This window comes from Strongylocentrotus purpuratus, unplaced genomic scaffold, assembly GCF_000002235.5.
Source record: "Strongylocentrotus purpuratus isolate Spur 01 unplaced genomic scaffold, Spur_5.0 spur5_scaffold_13, whole genome shotgun sequence".
In the NCBI taxonomy this organism is placed as follows: Eukaryota; Metazoa; Echinodermata; class Echinoidea; order Camarodonta; family Strongylocentrotidae; genus Strongylocentrotus; species Strongylocentrotus purpuratus.
The window spans coordinates 35,176,737-35,191,944 of NW_022145598.1; the positions used below are offsets into that span (position 1 = coordinate 35,176,737).

At 35.5% G+C, this 15,208-nt stretch overlaps 1 protein-coding gene across 1 annotated transcript in view; it reads left to right on the forward strand.

Moving 5' to 3' along the window:
* The first annotated feature begins 1,291 nt into the window (after window positions 1-1,291).
* Window positions 1,292-15,208, forward strand: part of LOC100889941 — a 53,720-nt gene continuing 39,803 nt past the window's right edge. Inside the window, exons 1-4 of the mRNA XM_030983432.1 lie at window positions 1,292-1,781; window positions 6,705-6,786; window positions 8,806-8,970; window positions 13,212-13,324. Of these exons, the coding sequence (XP_030839292.1) occupies window positions 1,407-1,781; window positions 6,705-6,786; window positions 8,806-8,970; window positions 13,212-13,324 (735 nt within the window). The 5' untranslated portion in view covers window positions 1,292-1,406. The remainder of the gene's footprint in view (window positions 1,782-6,704; window positions 6,787-8,805; window positions 8,971-13,211; window positions 13,325-15,208) is intronic.

A 15,208-nucleotide genomic window follows, 5' to 3' on the forward strand; every position in this document is an offset into this window, starting at 1 on the left:
AAAGTTGCTCAAGGTTGCCCAAGGTTGCCAAGCTGGCAACCAAGCTGAATTTACTTCAATACCCATCTAGAACACGAATCAACAAAAAAACCTAGTACTTATAAACTTTTCCAGGTCATGTACATGGTCTATGGTACCGTCTACTGGACTATTTAATGAAACGTCATATATATATAGCTTCCGCGCTTTGCGGAGTAGGGAGGGGGAAACTCGCCCCTCCCTACATCCCCCTGCATTATGTCACTGCTGGTCACCATTACGTACCAATATTTGGCTCGCATAATTTCAAATTTGGGCCCCCCCCTAAGAAATCCTGGATCCGCGCCTGTTCATTTCAACCACACAAATGGTTTTGAAACCACTATTATAGATGTTGAAGCCACAATAGATCTGTCTTGACCACATGGAGGTAGTATTGTATACCCTACCCCAGTCACACGACCGATGCTAAAAAAATGACGTTTCTTCCTATGGCAAAGAATCGTTCGGTCTGGCGACGGTTTTGAGTCTAAGATATTATTGATTGAAATGATTTTAAAACTAATTAAGGCGATTTGTATTAACGATTTTGTTGATTTTTGTTGTTGACTTGATGTGAGATAATGCGGCATCCGCCAACCATCCAAGCCCTCCCCTATATTAAAGGTAAAGACCAGTAATGGTCATGCGATTGCATTGTGAAAGAAACGTTGTGGAATCGATCAGAAAAGGTTGATCATCTAGCATCTAGCATCTGCAAGGTTCTGGAATCATCAAAATTATAAGAAATTTGGCCAATTCTTCGTAAAGTTACAAGCACTATACACAGAAAGATGTATATGGGACTACCCTATCTCTCTCACCAGACCATGAGAGAAATAAGTTTACCAAATATATGAATTAGTAGGCGGTTTCCCGGCAAATTTTTTATCATCATGTATTAGTCAAAACATATTCTTTCACATGATTGGTAATGAGAGCTTCCATTTCATTTTTTGAAATTGGGGCGTTGCCAATACTGGTCTTTACCTTTAAGCATCAGTTCATGAAAGGAAATGTTGGCCTCGCGCCTCACAATTACCATTCATGTCTTTAGTGACCCCCATCATAATCCATCTCCGATAAGAGATGACTCCGCTTCGAAGCCGTGTAATGCATGCACCCTTTCAGGAAAATCATCAATACGTGAAAACTAATGATAGCGGAAGAGGATTTGGTAACCGTATGTGCTTTCATGCAGAGCATCTTTAGACGCCAGTCACCGCACGTAAACAATGCACCAGTACCAGCAGTGCACCGCTAGCTCAGCAATACCACTACCTTACGATTCCACATCCACTTACCTATAAACATCACGACATCACGAGATAAATGCTATAGAGGAAAATGATTTCTTCGAAATACTTCAGGAAACAGTTTCTACAAGCATGTTCGTGAAGGGAGCATTAACAGTTGTTGTCATTTTGACATGTTTGACTCATATTTCTAGCGTGTCACTGCCTTATTCAAAGACAAAAAGGGATGATGGAGCTAAAACTGAGAGGAGTTTCAAGGACGTTTCGCCTGGTAGAGGTAGAGCGAGCGAGCGGAAGCTGGACGGAAACCCAAGCCGAACTGTGCCGTCGCAAGGGTCTATACGCTCCGCTGCTCGAGGTCTCGGCGTCGGGCGGAAGAAATCTGGAAGACGTGCATCTCGACGTGATATTTTTGTTGATTTCTACGGAGCTAAAAATGTTAAACCTGCATCATATCGTCATGATGATAACATGGATGATGTGGATGACGATCGATGTTCACAATATGTGAGTAGATTTTTAAATACTTAAAATATAAACTTTTAACTGTTAAGTCAAGAATAAACTTCATCTGTTCATAAACTCAAACTTAAAGTCTAGTTTTTTAGCTTTGGGGGTTTGGATTTGCAAAAGTGCTAATTATATCATGTGATTTTATCTGTGTCATTTCTCTCCTCCAGAGCACTTTCTGAGCTTTCCAAAACAGTAGTTTCTTGTTTGGCTTTTTGGGGGTCTTTTAAGTTTTTTTAAAACTTACAACATTTTACATTGGTTGGTTCATTGACGATGTTGCCCTTTTCCCTTCATACCAAGCTATTGTTGTTATTGTGTTGAAGTACAAACTCAACTTTTTACCCTGTACATTGGTAGGTTCTAGCCTGATGTAATCATTATTATATAGAATTCATAAGCTGCAAAGTACAATTTTATGTGGGTTCATTTTTGCTGCAAAGTTGTTGTTGTTATTTGTCACAGGCCTGTTTCACACACAAATTATCTCCTCAGCTCAGTGTTCTCTCGATCGATACGTCTGTTACAAGACTAAGTTAATGATCTACTAGGTTAAGTAAAAGGAAAACATTTATTTTCTCACTTAGTGGTCTATAGAGTACCAAAGCTGTGACGTCATAAAAATCAATTTTTGGAATTTCTCAATTTTTTCTTCATTTTCCGAAAGAACATACAAAATAATGTCCAAATGTCGAAAACCAATTGAATATGTTAAGTATTGGTTGACATATGACCATCTGAATAAGTATACTCCCCATAGGAACTCAGTGATATATCCTCTGGCTCCTAATGGTTATGAGCCAGAGCATATAACACTGCGGTCCCACAGGACATATTCATTCAGATGGTCATATCTCAGCCAATACTTAACATATTCAATTGTTTTTCGACATTTAGACATTATTTTTGATGTTCTTTCAGAATATGAAGAAAAAAATTGAGAAATTCTGAAAATAGATTTTTGATGACGTCACACTTCACCACTCTATTGTGGGGGAGGTTCAACGGAAAACGGGGGGGGGGGGGGGGGGGGGGGGGGGGGTGAAGGAGGAGGTCAGGGGGAAACTACTTTTATAAATGTAGAAACAAAGAAATAATAACTTTACCCTTTCCAAGCCTTTCACATTTCAACCACCCAGTATGACTTAATGTAAGTAACTATTCCATTTTGCCCCCTTTTCATCACTTCCAGTAAGGGTCATTAGGAACTTCATGTATGTACACTTAAATAGATTTAATTGGGGGTATAACCATAAATAAGAATTTACCTGGTATATACATGTTCATGGTAGGTTTATTCACATTGTACATGTATATGTAGGTTCTACCGTGTTTTAGACAATTTAATCATGTCAGTTTTTCGAAATGTACATTGAGATGTGAATTGTTTGAATTGCAATCTTGAGCGTTAAGGATACCATTTTATTATGTTGACACGGGACTCATGAGTGAATAAACTTTAAAGGTACTATGTCCCATTTGCAGGCCCAAAAAATGAAAAAAGTTAAATTCCAACTGCATTTAAAAGATAATACTAATTGAGAACTTCCCTAAAAAAGGTGGGGCTTAAAAATGTGTTCAAGTGGGAAAATAACGACTATTAGCTGTCAAATCGACTTTAGGGCTATAGAGCCCAAAAGTAATAGTCTTGATTTTCAGACAGTTGTAACGAATACGTTTTATGCTGCGCAAAGATTCAATCAGTTTAATCTTGGCCATCACAAGAAGTGGGTTATTGATGTAGACAAATGCTCATGTACCCATTACAACTCTGTTCATGTATGTTATTACCAAAGAAGAAAAAAGGCCAGTCAGTCACTCAATAGTGTCTGACAGTGAAGTCTAGCAAGTAAACTGGTTTCCTTGCATAATTTGAATATGAGGACACTGCTAACGTTTAAATTTCACAGATAGGACATACATGTCATATTCATAATTCCTGCAAAGTTCTACAGAATTTGAGGTTGGCTGTTAAAGGGACATAGTACCTTTAAGTTAGCCAAACCTTGAAGTCATAAACAACGATCCACTAACAATGACACACGGACCCGAAGAAATAAGTTATAAATAAAATAACCTCTAAGTTACATGTAATTGCATCTGCACTGCACGTACATGTAACTTGAGTGAGACCCCCCCCCCCCCCCCCCTTCGCTGCTAGCCTTAAAGTGACTCGGAAACATTGCCTCAGATTCTGAAACAAAATCCTGGATTTAGCTCATAATTATAAACCTTTACCTCAGTCAGGAATCCCATGACTTTGATTGAAATTGAAATTTCATTTTTTGTTTTCCTAACGGCTTTTATAACACTAACAAAATTAGTATGGTAAAACTGGTCACTCAAAATTTTTTACTTTTTCGAGGCACTTCTTGATCATTTTGAAGCGCAATTTTTTTAGGGCTTGAATATTACACTATATATCAAGTTGAAGTAGGGCCATACATCTCAGATTTAACATCGTTAAATGATACCTTTAAACTAGCTAAACTTAAGCTTTGGTATAATAATAATAGTGTAATAATAATGTAAACTTATAGAGCGCACACATCGTCAAGGGACGCTCATGGCGCTAGCTCAGCATTAGTTCTCTTTGATACAAGTAAAGTAAATTTTTATTAATAGAGTTGTACCATTAGAAACTCATAAACAATTTGTCAACATTACAATTTTGTATCACCCATTTCAATCCTCAGCTCTGTATTGCATAGTATTTCAAGAGAACATGTCTATAATTCATTCTGAATTGTTTATGATGCAGTAGATTGATTATTTGAACTACTAGTAAAATAAAAACAGACTCACAAAAAGCTGGAAATCAATCAAATCATGTTCAATGAAAACCACAATTCTCATTTGCTCATAGTGACCTGTGTTAAAGGTCCACTGCACTACTTCTTCACTACCTCTATATAACAAACAATGCCTAATCGGTGACCATTGGTCCCCCATGATCCTCTTTTTCTTATGTTAACTGAGAGCTGAGTTGATGAGATAACCACCTGTCCAGTGACCTTGCAGGGCAGTCTAATCCCTCCTGTAAACTACGGCAGATAAGCTTTAAGCACATGGTGTTGGGTAATTTCAAGTTAAAGGTAAAGACCAGTTATGGTCATGCGATTGCATTGTGAAAGAAACGTTGTGGAATCGATCAGAAAAGGTTGATCATCTAGCATCTAGCATCTGCAAGGTTCTGGAATCATCAAAATGATAAGAAATTTGGCCCATTCTTTGTAAAGTTACAAGCACTATACACAGAAAGATGTATATGGGACTACCTTATATCTCTCACAGACCATGAGAGAAACAAATTTACCAAATATATGAATTAGTAGGGGGTTTCCGGCAAATTTTTTATCATCATGTATTGGTCAAAACATATTCTTTCACATGATTGGTAATGAGAGCTTCCATTTCATTTTTTGAAATTGGGGCGTTACCAATACTGGTCTTTACCTTTAACTAATCTAGGTTTCTAACCATGAGTGTGTCAGCAATCTCAGCATGGTCCCTAAAAATGATATAAATTCAAAGTTTAACTTTAAACCACTAGCTAAACTTAAAAAGAATGGACGTTCATGAGAACCTCACTTTTGATAGCCTCAGTCCTCAGAAAAGAAAAATGAGTCGGCGAAAAGTTATTGAGCATTGAAAGACATTTAAAAGAGGAATTTCAGACTGCACACTGGCATCAAGTTAGCTTTTATGAAAATACGAATTCAAGAGATCAGTGACGGTTTGATCTGATAGAAAAGGTTGTGCTTTTGAAAAAAAGACGAAGTATAATTATCAACTCTTCTTGAGCATATCTCTGATTTGTTGTTTATTAAAAGTTTCTTCTTTTTTTTTCCAGAAGAAATTGGACAGTTGTTTTAACATGCATGTACACAACCTGTGTAAACAAATTAAGATCTACCAGTATTTTTTCATCAGCACCCAGTTGATATTACTGTACATTTTGTTAAGAAATTTAGGCCCTATTGAATTTTAGACAAAAAATCCTGTGTTTGCAGTTTTTATGGTCATGTGGGACATTGGTTTTATATTTCAAAGCTTTCACTCATTCACTTTTGAAAGATAAATATGATCATATTTATTTTTGAAAGGCAAATAGATTGTTCACTGCCTGTCTTACAGAGTGTATTTGCATTTGAAAAATTGAACGATTGTCTGCATTCAACTTTTTGACTGGTAAGACCCTCTATAGAAACAGACTGTCAGTTGGAATGTACCATGCCATTTCTCATGATTAATTTTTGATTTTCTGATTTTTTAAAACCCAAGTGGCTTTTTCATTGTGCATGTATTGACTTGTCAATAGACAATTCTTATTCACTGGAGTCTTATTCATTATTATTTTAAAGTAATATTTCTGATATTTTAACTTATTCTCTTGAGCTCATTTATAGTATTCAAGAGCTCTTTCTAGATCTTCCCTGTCTGTCTCTTTGTCTCTCCCTCTCTCTCTCTCTCTCTCTCTCCCTCTCTCTCTCTCTCTCTCCTCTCTCTCTCTCTCTCTCTCTCTCTCTCTCTCTATATATATATATATCTCTCGTTATCTATCTCTCCCCCTCTCTTTGAATTTCTCTTTATCTTTCTCTCTCTCTCTCTCTCTCTGACTTTCTCTTTCTTGCCCTCCCCTCTCTGTGTCCCTTTTCTCTCGTTCTCCCTTTCTCTTTCTCCATCTACATGTATATCTATGTCTATATCTCTCTTAATATATTTGTCCCTATTACCGTATCTCTTTGTATTATGCCTTACGTTAAAATACAGTTCTAAAAGTTATGAAGCATTTTTTTTTTTGGGGGGGGGGGGGGGGGGGTTGGTTCTGTTTTTCAGTTTTAAAATGATTTCTTTTTTAAAAAGCTTTTTTATTAGTTAAACAAACACCATTAACAATATTTGTATTTTTATGTACAGACTGAAGACTGGTCAGTAGATAGTGACTTGATGGAGCATCTAATTGGCATCCTATTGACTGGCGAAATAGGTCAAAACCATGGTAAGTTTATAGGCAATCATCGCAGTAATACTACTACATGTAGATGAGGGCGAATTGCCGTTTCATTTCTAATTCTTTTCAAGATTCAAGATTCAAGATAATTTATTGTCATGTAAAAGATACATAAAATTTGCCTTCGGACATTTAAAGGTGCTATACATGTACATAAATATATAAATAGAGACAAAATAATTACATTTCAACATAACATTTAACAATCATCACAATTTTAAGGAAGGTTTCATTAAAAGAATAAGATAAAACATTTCTACACCCATATGGTCTACAACTATAGGGTCTACAACCATATCGTTCCTATTGTCATGAAGTGACGGTAGTGAGGGAAATCTGCACGCACATTGTATGCGATTTTCATTCACTACCGTCACTTTGTGAAAATAGGAACGATATGGTCTACACCCATATGGTCTATACCCAGCCCTTCTACAATCCAGATGGTTCAATAATCATTTTGTCTATTTATCATTTGTTCTAATTTCCATTTGGTCTGATCTCCAATAAGTCTACTACCAGATTGGTCTATTGTTCATCTAGTATAATAACCAGTTAGTCTAATTCTCAGTTGGTCCAATGCCCATTTCTTCTACTATCCATAAGGTCTAATAATAATTTGATGATGATTATTGTTTATGATTAAATGACCGTTATACCATATGGATAGTAGACAAAATCCTACTATCCATAAGGTCTAACTCTAATAATAATTTGATTATTATTATTATTTATGATTAAATGACTATTATACCATATGGATAGTAGACAAAATAGGCATTAGACAAACTGGGAATTAGACCGATTAGAAATAAGACTAAATGAGTCATAGACCAAATGGGTAGTAGACTTATTACAGATTGGACCATATGATTATTAGCCTAAATGGTCATTAGACCAAATGAAAAGTGATTTTTTAACCATATATGGCTATTAGACGGGCTGGGTGTAGACCATATGGCAAAAAACAGTAGATGAGGAGCAGAGACAATTGGCATGTATAATAAGGCATGTCATGTATAACGCAGTCAACCACTTTTCTTCAAACTGTTAATGAAGCAAGGAAGGAACTTATTGATATATGAAAAAGAAAAATGGTCCAAAGAATCATGCAATTGATGAATGAATAAATGAGTTTTTAATGAATGGCTGGGTGAATAGAATACAAGAATAAATGAGGAACAGTTTGTTTAATGACTCAATTAATGAACAAAAATAAATAAATGAATGAATGAGAAAGGAATGTGAATAAATAAACTGTATGAGTTCTGAATGAATGGCTGGGTCAATAGAATACAAGAATAAATGAGGAACAGTTTGTTTAATGACTCAATTAATGAACAAAAAATAAATAAATGAATGAATGAGAAAGGAATGTGAATAAATAAACTGTATGAGTTCTGAATGAATGGCTGGGTCAATAGAATACAAGAATAAATGAGGAACAGTTTGTTTAAAGATAAACTTGAGTTCTGGTAATGCGATTGCATTGTGAAAGACAAGGTGTGGAATGGATCAGAAAAGTTGATCATATAGCATGTAAGTAATGGTGTGTAATGCAAGGTTCTGGAGTCGTCAAAATCATCATAAATTTGGCAGAGTCTTGGTAAAGTAACAATCACTTACACAGAAAGATGTATATGGGACAACACACATGGTGTCGGGGCTAGTACTACCCAGATTTCCGTATCTTTCTATGCTCATTACTCAGCCAGTATACATTTTCTTCCAAAATTGTTTGGCACATGACATTTATTTGTAATCTTGAACATTCAGTGTAAATTTTGTTAAATTCTGTGAGAATTCATTTTCTTTTTTTTACCAGAACTCAAGTTTATCTTTAATGACTCAATTAATGAACAAAAATAAATAAATGAATGAATGAGAAAGGAATGTGACAGCAAATAAATAAAACGTTATCCATGCCAAGATTGGAAAGGAAGGGAAAATATGCAACAACCCAAAAAATTGATTTAAAAAAACAATAAAAAAACTGTCTCCTTTCAGAAAATAAAATGAATCCAGGAATGGTGGCTGGCCACAACTTCATGCATACCCTAGCATCAGTGACCAGGCATGGTGCATTCCTAGAGATAGGAACTGGGGTCACCAGTCTCTACATGTCTGGCAGTCAAAAGATGAAGAGTTTGGTTACTACACTCATCATACCAGGTAAGAATCAACCCTACTTTAGATCAACGATTAGGCCTAAACAAAAACATGTGGATTGCCCTGTGCGACTGACCCCAAAATCTTGAAATCTACGGTCGGCTTTTTTTTAAAGTTTTTTTTTTACTGTTTTTTAGAGAAAAAAGTATTGAAGCATTCAAAACTGAAAAATATCAGCCTAAAGAGGGAGTAAACAAAAAAAGAAGAAAAGATTTCTTACCGACCGATCCATGTTTTGGCACCTAAAGGGCAATACATCATATTTTTTTGTTAGGGCCTTATGATGCAAAGAGCATCCAAACCTTGGTAATATTAATGTGTGTGTAAGCAGAATCTTGTAATTGTAAAGTGCTAAAGAATATACCTACAATGTACCTTCAACTTTTCAATAGGCGCATTCAAAACCTCCCCGCCCCCCCTCCTCGTTTTGTTTTGTTTGTCAATGAATGGCAAATACAGCCAACAAAGGTCCTACACATTAACTTCTACAGCTCTGTGTAATATAAAGGTGAAGGGTATTACACCTACATCGTCTTTGAAAAAAAATTAGACCGAAAATTTGATATAGTTATGGTAATCAGGCTCTCATATTTGAACAAGACTTTATAGCCTTTTATAGAACAATAGAAGTGAAACATCATGTTTGATATCATTAGAATTTTATGTTTATTTTTACAGTCTTCATAGTTTTACAATCTAGTTTCACATACTAGTAAAACGTTATAGCGCTGTAGTTTTGTCTAGTAACTCTCTTTTTTGGTCTCTCTGTGAATAAATTAACAGGTATATTGAGAGTCTGATTACTGTGTCAAAAGAAGTATATATAATTTTTCAATCTTAGAGAAAATTGTGTAGGTTTTGGGTTTGACAATTTTCATATTATTTTCGAATTGTGGAAAGTGTAACAATTCAGTTTTTACACATTTTCATGTACCGGTAGCTCAAATCTTTCCAATTCAAATGTACAGTACCTTTTCTTCCTTGCATTTTATTACAGAAACTCAGGAATGATTTTTTTCTATACACAATACAACCACTTCCATTGTGTCAAAAACATTCCTGTCTTTGATTAACAAAATCATAATTCAATACCATGCCAAAGTTTTTGCAATGACGAACCTTCGTCATTGCCTTGTTTTCGTTCACATTCTGCCCCATTAATATTCTTATCGTCCAAAAATCACATTCGTTTTGCACGTAGTGTTTGTTATTCCTAGTTAGGTGCTTTCCTCATGTCCTTTTCATTTCAAATTTCATAGACATAGTCTCTAGCATCTCATCAAGGTCACCTACTTTTTCGATTTTTGAAATCACTCATGCATAACCGTCCAGACGCCATTTTGTCCGTTTCTGGTCCATTTTAAGGCCTTTCTTTCTTCCTTCTCATCTCCACTATCCTAGATCCTACAAACTTCTAACAAATTCCTCTAGATAGTCTGAGAGATGTTCTTTCATCTGCGACATATGACTTGACCTTTAAAATGCCATCTTCGTACTCAAAATTTAAATCTGAAACTGACTCCGTCAAAAATATCTCAAATTCTTGAAAAATGGACCCCTAAAAATCTAAAACTGCCCTAACTTTCTCATATAAACTCCGTTTTGTGTTTAAATCTTACATTATCCTTATCTCATAATTGCACATAGCCATGCCAAATTTCATGCTCCAATGTCTATGCAAAACATAAATAGCGCCCTCTAAATTTCTGGGAATTGGCTTTCTTTCTGTGGCCGTATCTCCATAATGGCTTGGCAAACCCGTACCCTTTTTTGGATTTAGATACTTGAAGATATGCCCTTTCCAGCCATATACAAAATTATATACCCTAACACTGACCAAATTTGAGAAAAATGCCCTCCAAATTCGCCATTTTCGAGAAAATTCCAAAATAACTTCAACTTGCTCTAAAATAGCGATCTTTATACCTATATCAATGAAACTTGGCAGATATATGTATCCATATAAGTGACAACTGTCTGCCAAGTTTAGTAAAATTTTAATATGTCAGCACAAAGTTATCGCCAAAAATGATGAATTTGCTATGCATTACGTAATAGCGCCTATAATGCGTGCAGTACATTGCGCGCAGATGACAATGGTGTTAAACTGACCACAATGAAGTGCCCTTTCGAATGATCCCAAGTATGGTATATGTTCACATAGAAAATTTTGAGTAAATCACATTTGAATAAGGGTCACTATACGCTTTCCGCCCAATATTATAACACGTATCGGCTAAGACGGCATTTCTCAGACTTTTTTTCGCCCCCTAAACATCCTTTTTTTTTCTTAAAATTTTGCAGTGACATTTAGAGTTGCAGTACGCAGGGCACCTCGTGGCCGGATTTTTGAAATTGGTCGAGGGGGTCATTAAAGACGCCATTTTGTACTATAAATCTATTTTACATCACGTGTTTCGATTGGTTTCTCATAGAAAAAAAGAGAGTGGTTTACAATAACAACCATGAAATTCTCTTTCCAATGATACCAAATACGGCCCATTAAGAGACATCAAGAGAGAGAGAAAAAACAATTTAACTCCGGTCATAATACAGATCCTGTACGTTTTCCGCCCATGCATTACACGCATTGTCTATGGGACATATCGGGTTCACGCTTTTGGCTCCCAGAACGATCTTTATTGCAATGACGAACATGCACCAAATCCCGTTGGTTTTTGCACGCATTGCTTGCGAGCCCTTTCTAGGTTCTTTCCCTATCCCAATTTCTTTCAAACTTCGTAGGCATAGCCACTACCATCCCATCAAGGTCACTGTTAAGGCGTTTCTTTCGCCCTACCTATCTCCAATATCACATAAGCTACAGACTTCGTACGAATTGCTCTGGATAGTCCGAGAGAAGCTCTTTCGTTTGACACGTAGAAACATGGCGTCATTGCACGCACATCGTTGTGACACGATTGCATTTCTAGTTTTCTCTTGGTATTATCAGTTTTATGCTCCGTATCATTTATTAAAAAATAAAAAATAAATCTGTTTTGGAATTTGAAGAGACACCATATGGCATACAGCATTTGGACTTTGTAAAACTCTATTCAACATGCATCAATCAGGCTGTCAAGTTAAGTGCTATTGACCAGCTTGAATAGTCATGAAAAATGGAGGCATGATTCACATTATCGTGCCAAAAGTGCCTGGTAGTAGGATCAGGGATTCAGGTTCCCATAGATACCGGGCATTGATATTATTCATGCATAACCATACCCTTGATTAGGTCTTTTTAAGGTTTTTATGATTTCAGCAGAATTGTAAAGTTATTTGTGTTCCATTGGTCTAGTACAGTATCTCATCAGAAATACAAAATGCTTGAATTCAATTCTAAAGCTTCCAATTTCATGGAAGTATGAATTTGAGGGGTACCAAGTGATGTATATGTACACATAGTAATTTATGTGACTTCTTTATTATGCTGGCAGTGGTAATCCAATTTTTTTTTTTTTTTTTATGTATTTAGGCTACCTTGTGAAAAGTAATTTTATGGTTCAAGATTAGAAATGGAAGTATTCTGTAGATGAATTTAACAAGTCTGAATGAGAGAACAATAATTAGAAAGGGAGGAGATACTTGATACATGTAGGCTAGTACAGAGGAGAAGAGAGAGAGAGAGAGAGAGAGAGAGAGAAAGATAGAGAGGGAGAGAGAGAGAGAGAGAAATATAAAAAGTGAGAGAGAAAGATAGAGAAGGGGTTGGAGGGGGTGGGAGAAAGAGAGAAAGAAAAATGAGAGAAATAGAAGAAGGTAATACACTGTATCTGTAAAAGGAAGTGGAGGTAATATGTTAAACATTTACATGTAGTAGGTGATCCAAATATTGATTCAGTATAAAGAGTATTTCAAATATAATTTGTCAATATAGATTAATCTTGTAAGGAAGGACAGAATTAAGCACTCATCACATATTTGTAGTTTAGAAAGTATGCACTTGAGGAAGAACAACATCATTAACACACAAGGAAATACAAAAAGACTTCACTGCAAGACTGAGATACTTCAACAACGTGTTTAATAGATTAGTTACTGATTAAAGCTGCAATAGATTTGCCCTTGCTTCAATAGTGAAACATTTCCACAACCTTAAGAGATAATAAATCACAAGTCTTTCATTTAATGGGATAGAGAGATTAGGAAATACATTAATTCAAGTACATGCTTAATATATCTAAATGTCTATTGTGTCATATAGAATTGATTAGCAGAGTTTCCTTTTTGTAATTTCTTTTCAGAACCGAAACATGAGAAGTTGGTGCTATGGTCTAAATCCTGTGATGCTTTTATTGGAAGTGTATCCCCTAAAAACATCAAGACATTGGTGAAGTCATTGGTACAGGATCCAGAGGTAATTTCTTAATTTTTTGCCTTATTCTGATTTTATAGAGCATGAAGTTTTACTTTTGTAAATTACTAATTTCTTTTCTTGTCTTTACCTAAATGTTGAGCCTGTTTCACTTCCCTCAAAATAGCCAATAAAAGCATACCAGTTTTTCAAGTGACATCACCTATTTGTGAAAATCTAGTGAGTTGTTAACAGCTTGCTGTGAACAGTAGCGTAGTGTGGACCTAGGTTTTTAAAGGGGCACTGTGGTATCTCGTGAATGGGTAGGGGGGGGGGAGATTTTGGGGCACTTCTCTTTAATATACTGATTAGTGCATATAATGTCCATTTCATCTCATTTATTCGTTTCCAGATTTAAGTAAAAACATGCACAATACAAAGGACAACACAAGAAAACAAAGATCCCCAAAATAAGTAATTGAAAAGAGTGCAAAATAATGAGTAATTATATAAACTAGTTTGTGGATGGGGGAAAATATTAGCAAAAGTTGCTTGTTGGGGTTTATGCCATAATAACTATATGATCATGTTGTAAACAAAGGGGAGGGCAGTCATTGGAATATTAGAATTACTGGGCTAAAAAGAAAATTCTGTATTTAACAATAAATGTGAAAGTGTTTGAATAGGAAGAGAGTGTGTGAAGTGGTCGTTCTGGTTTCTTTTTGTGTTTTTCCCTCTCTTTCTTTGTTTTCTCACTCTTTCATTTTTTCCATCGTTTTTGACATTTTAGTTGGGGGGAGGGGGGAGGGGGAGGGGGGAGGGGTGTACCTCTCGACCCCCCTCCCATGGCTTCACCTATAGTCACACTACTTTGTTAAAAAGGATTTGCAATCAAACTGTTGCATAAGTAGGATCCAACCATAATTGACTGCTTTCGGAGGAATCAGTTTCTCTTGTAAGAAGTGTTTTTTCTTGTTGAATTTCCCTTGTATTTCCTGTATATCATTGTTACAAACGAAGCAGAGAATACGTCATTGAAGGCAATGTTATGCAGTGGCTTAAACAAAAATCCAATTATTCCACATGGCTGGACATGGCAATACTCTTCATAGTAATTGCTGGATGGGTTTTTTTATTCCCCCCCAAAAAAAATATGCATTTAAAAATTACTTTTTGTCTGTCTTCTGATTTTGCTCATTGTATTTAAATATCTCATCTTTTCTAGAAATAAAATTAATGTCTACTACCTGCTGTGAACTGACAAAGGCTTGATTCAATAATTTTTCTATTGGTAGAATCATGTTGGGTCATATATTAATTTCCAAGATTTTAGGGGGTATAAATAATCTGATTTAAAGGCCCACTGCATTACTTGTAGCTACTTGCGCCCTCTTACAACAAACAATGCCTAATCGGTGACCATTGGTCCCCCATGATCCTCTTTTTCTTATGTTAACTGAGAGCTGAGTTGATGAGATAACCACCTGTCCAGTGACCTTGCAGGGCGCTCTAATCCCTCCTGTAAACTATGGCAGATAAGCTTTAAAGATCTTTTGGTCAATATGACCCCTCCTACTCATAAATAAGAATTTCAAAATATATTGGCAAGAAATATTATATGTAGCAATTTAAAGAAAATTAATGGAATATTTAATACAGAAATGCACATGATATTGAGAGTAAAAATATTCTGAATACATACATAACACGTAGTTAACTTGATTAAGATTTTAGTTGAACCCTGTTCTCTTCTCCACTAGATGCTATTTAATTAATTTAGAGAAGTTTTCATTTCATGTATATCTTTGTTTACCCCTGTTTTCCTAAATAACTTAACAGCATTATATATTTTTATTTTCTTTAAATTTTGTTTATTTCCATTTCCCAACAAAATAAAATGAAATACATAGGATTGCATTGTACATAGTAAAACAATGAAACTTACAT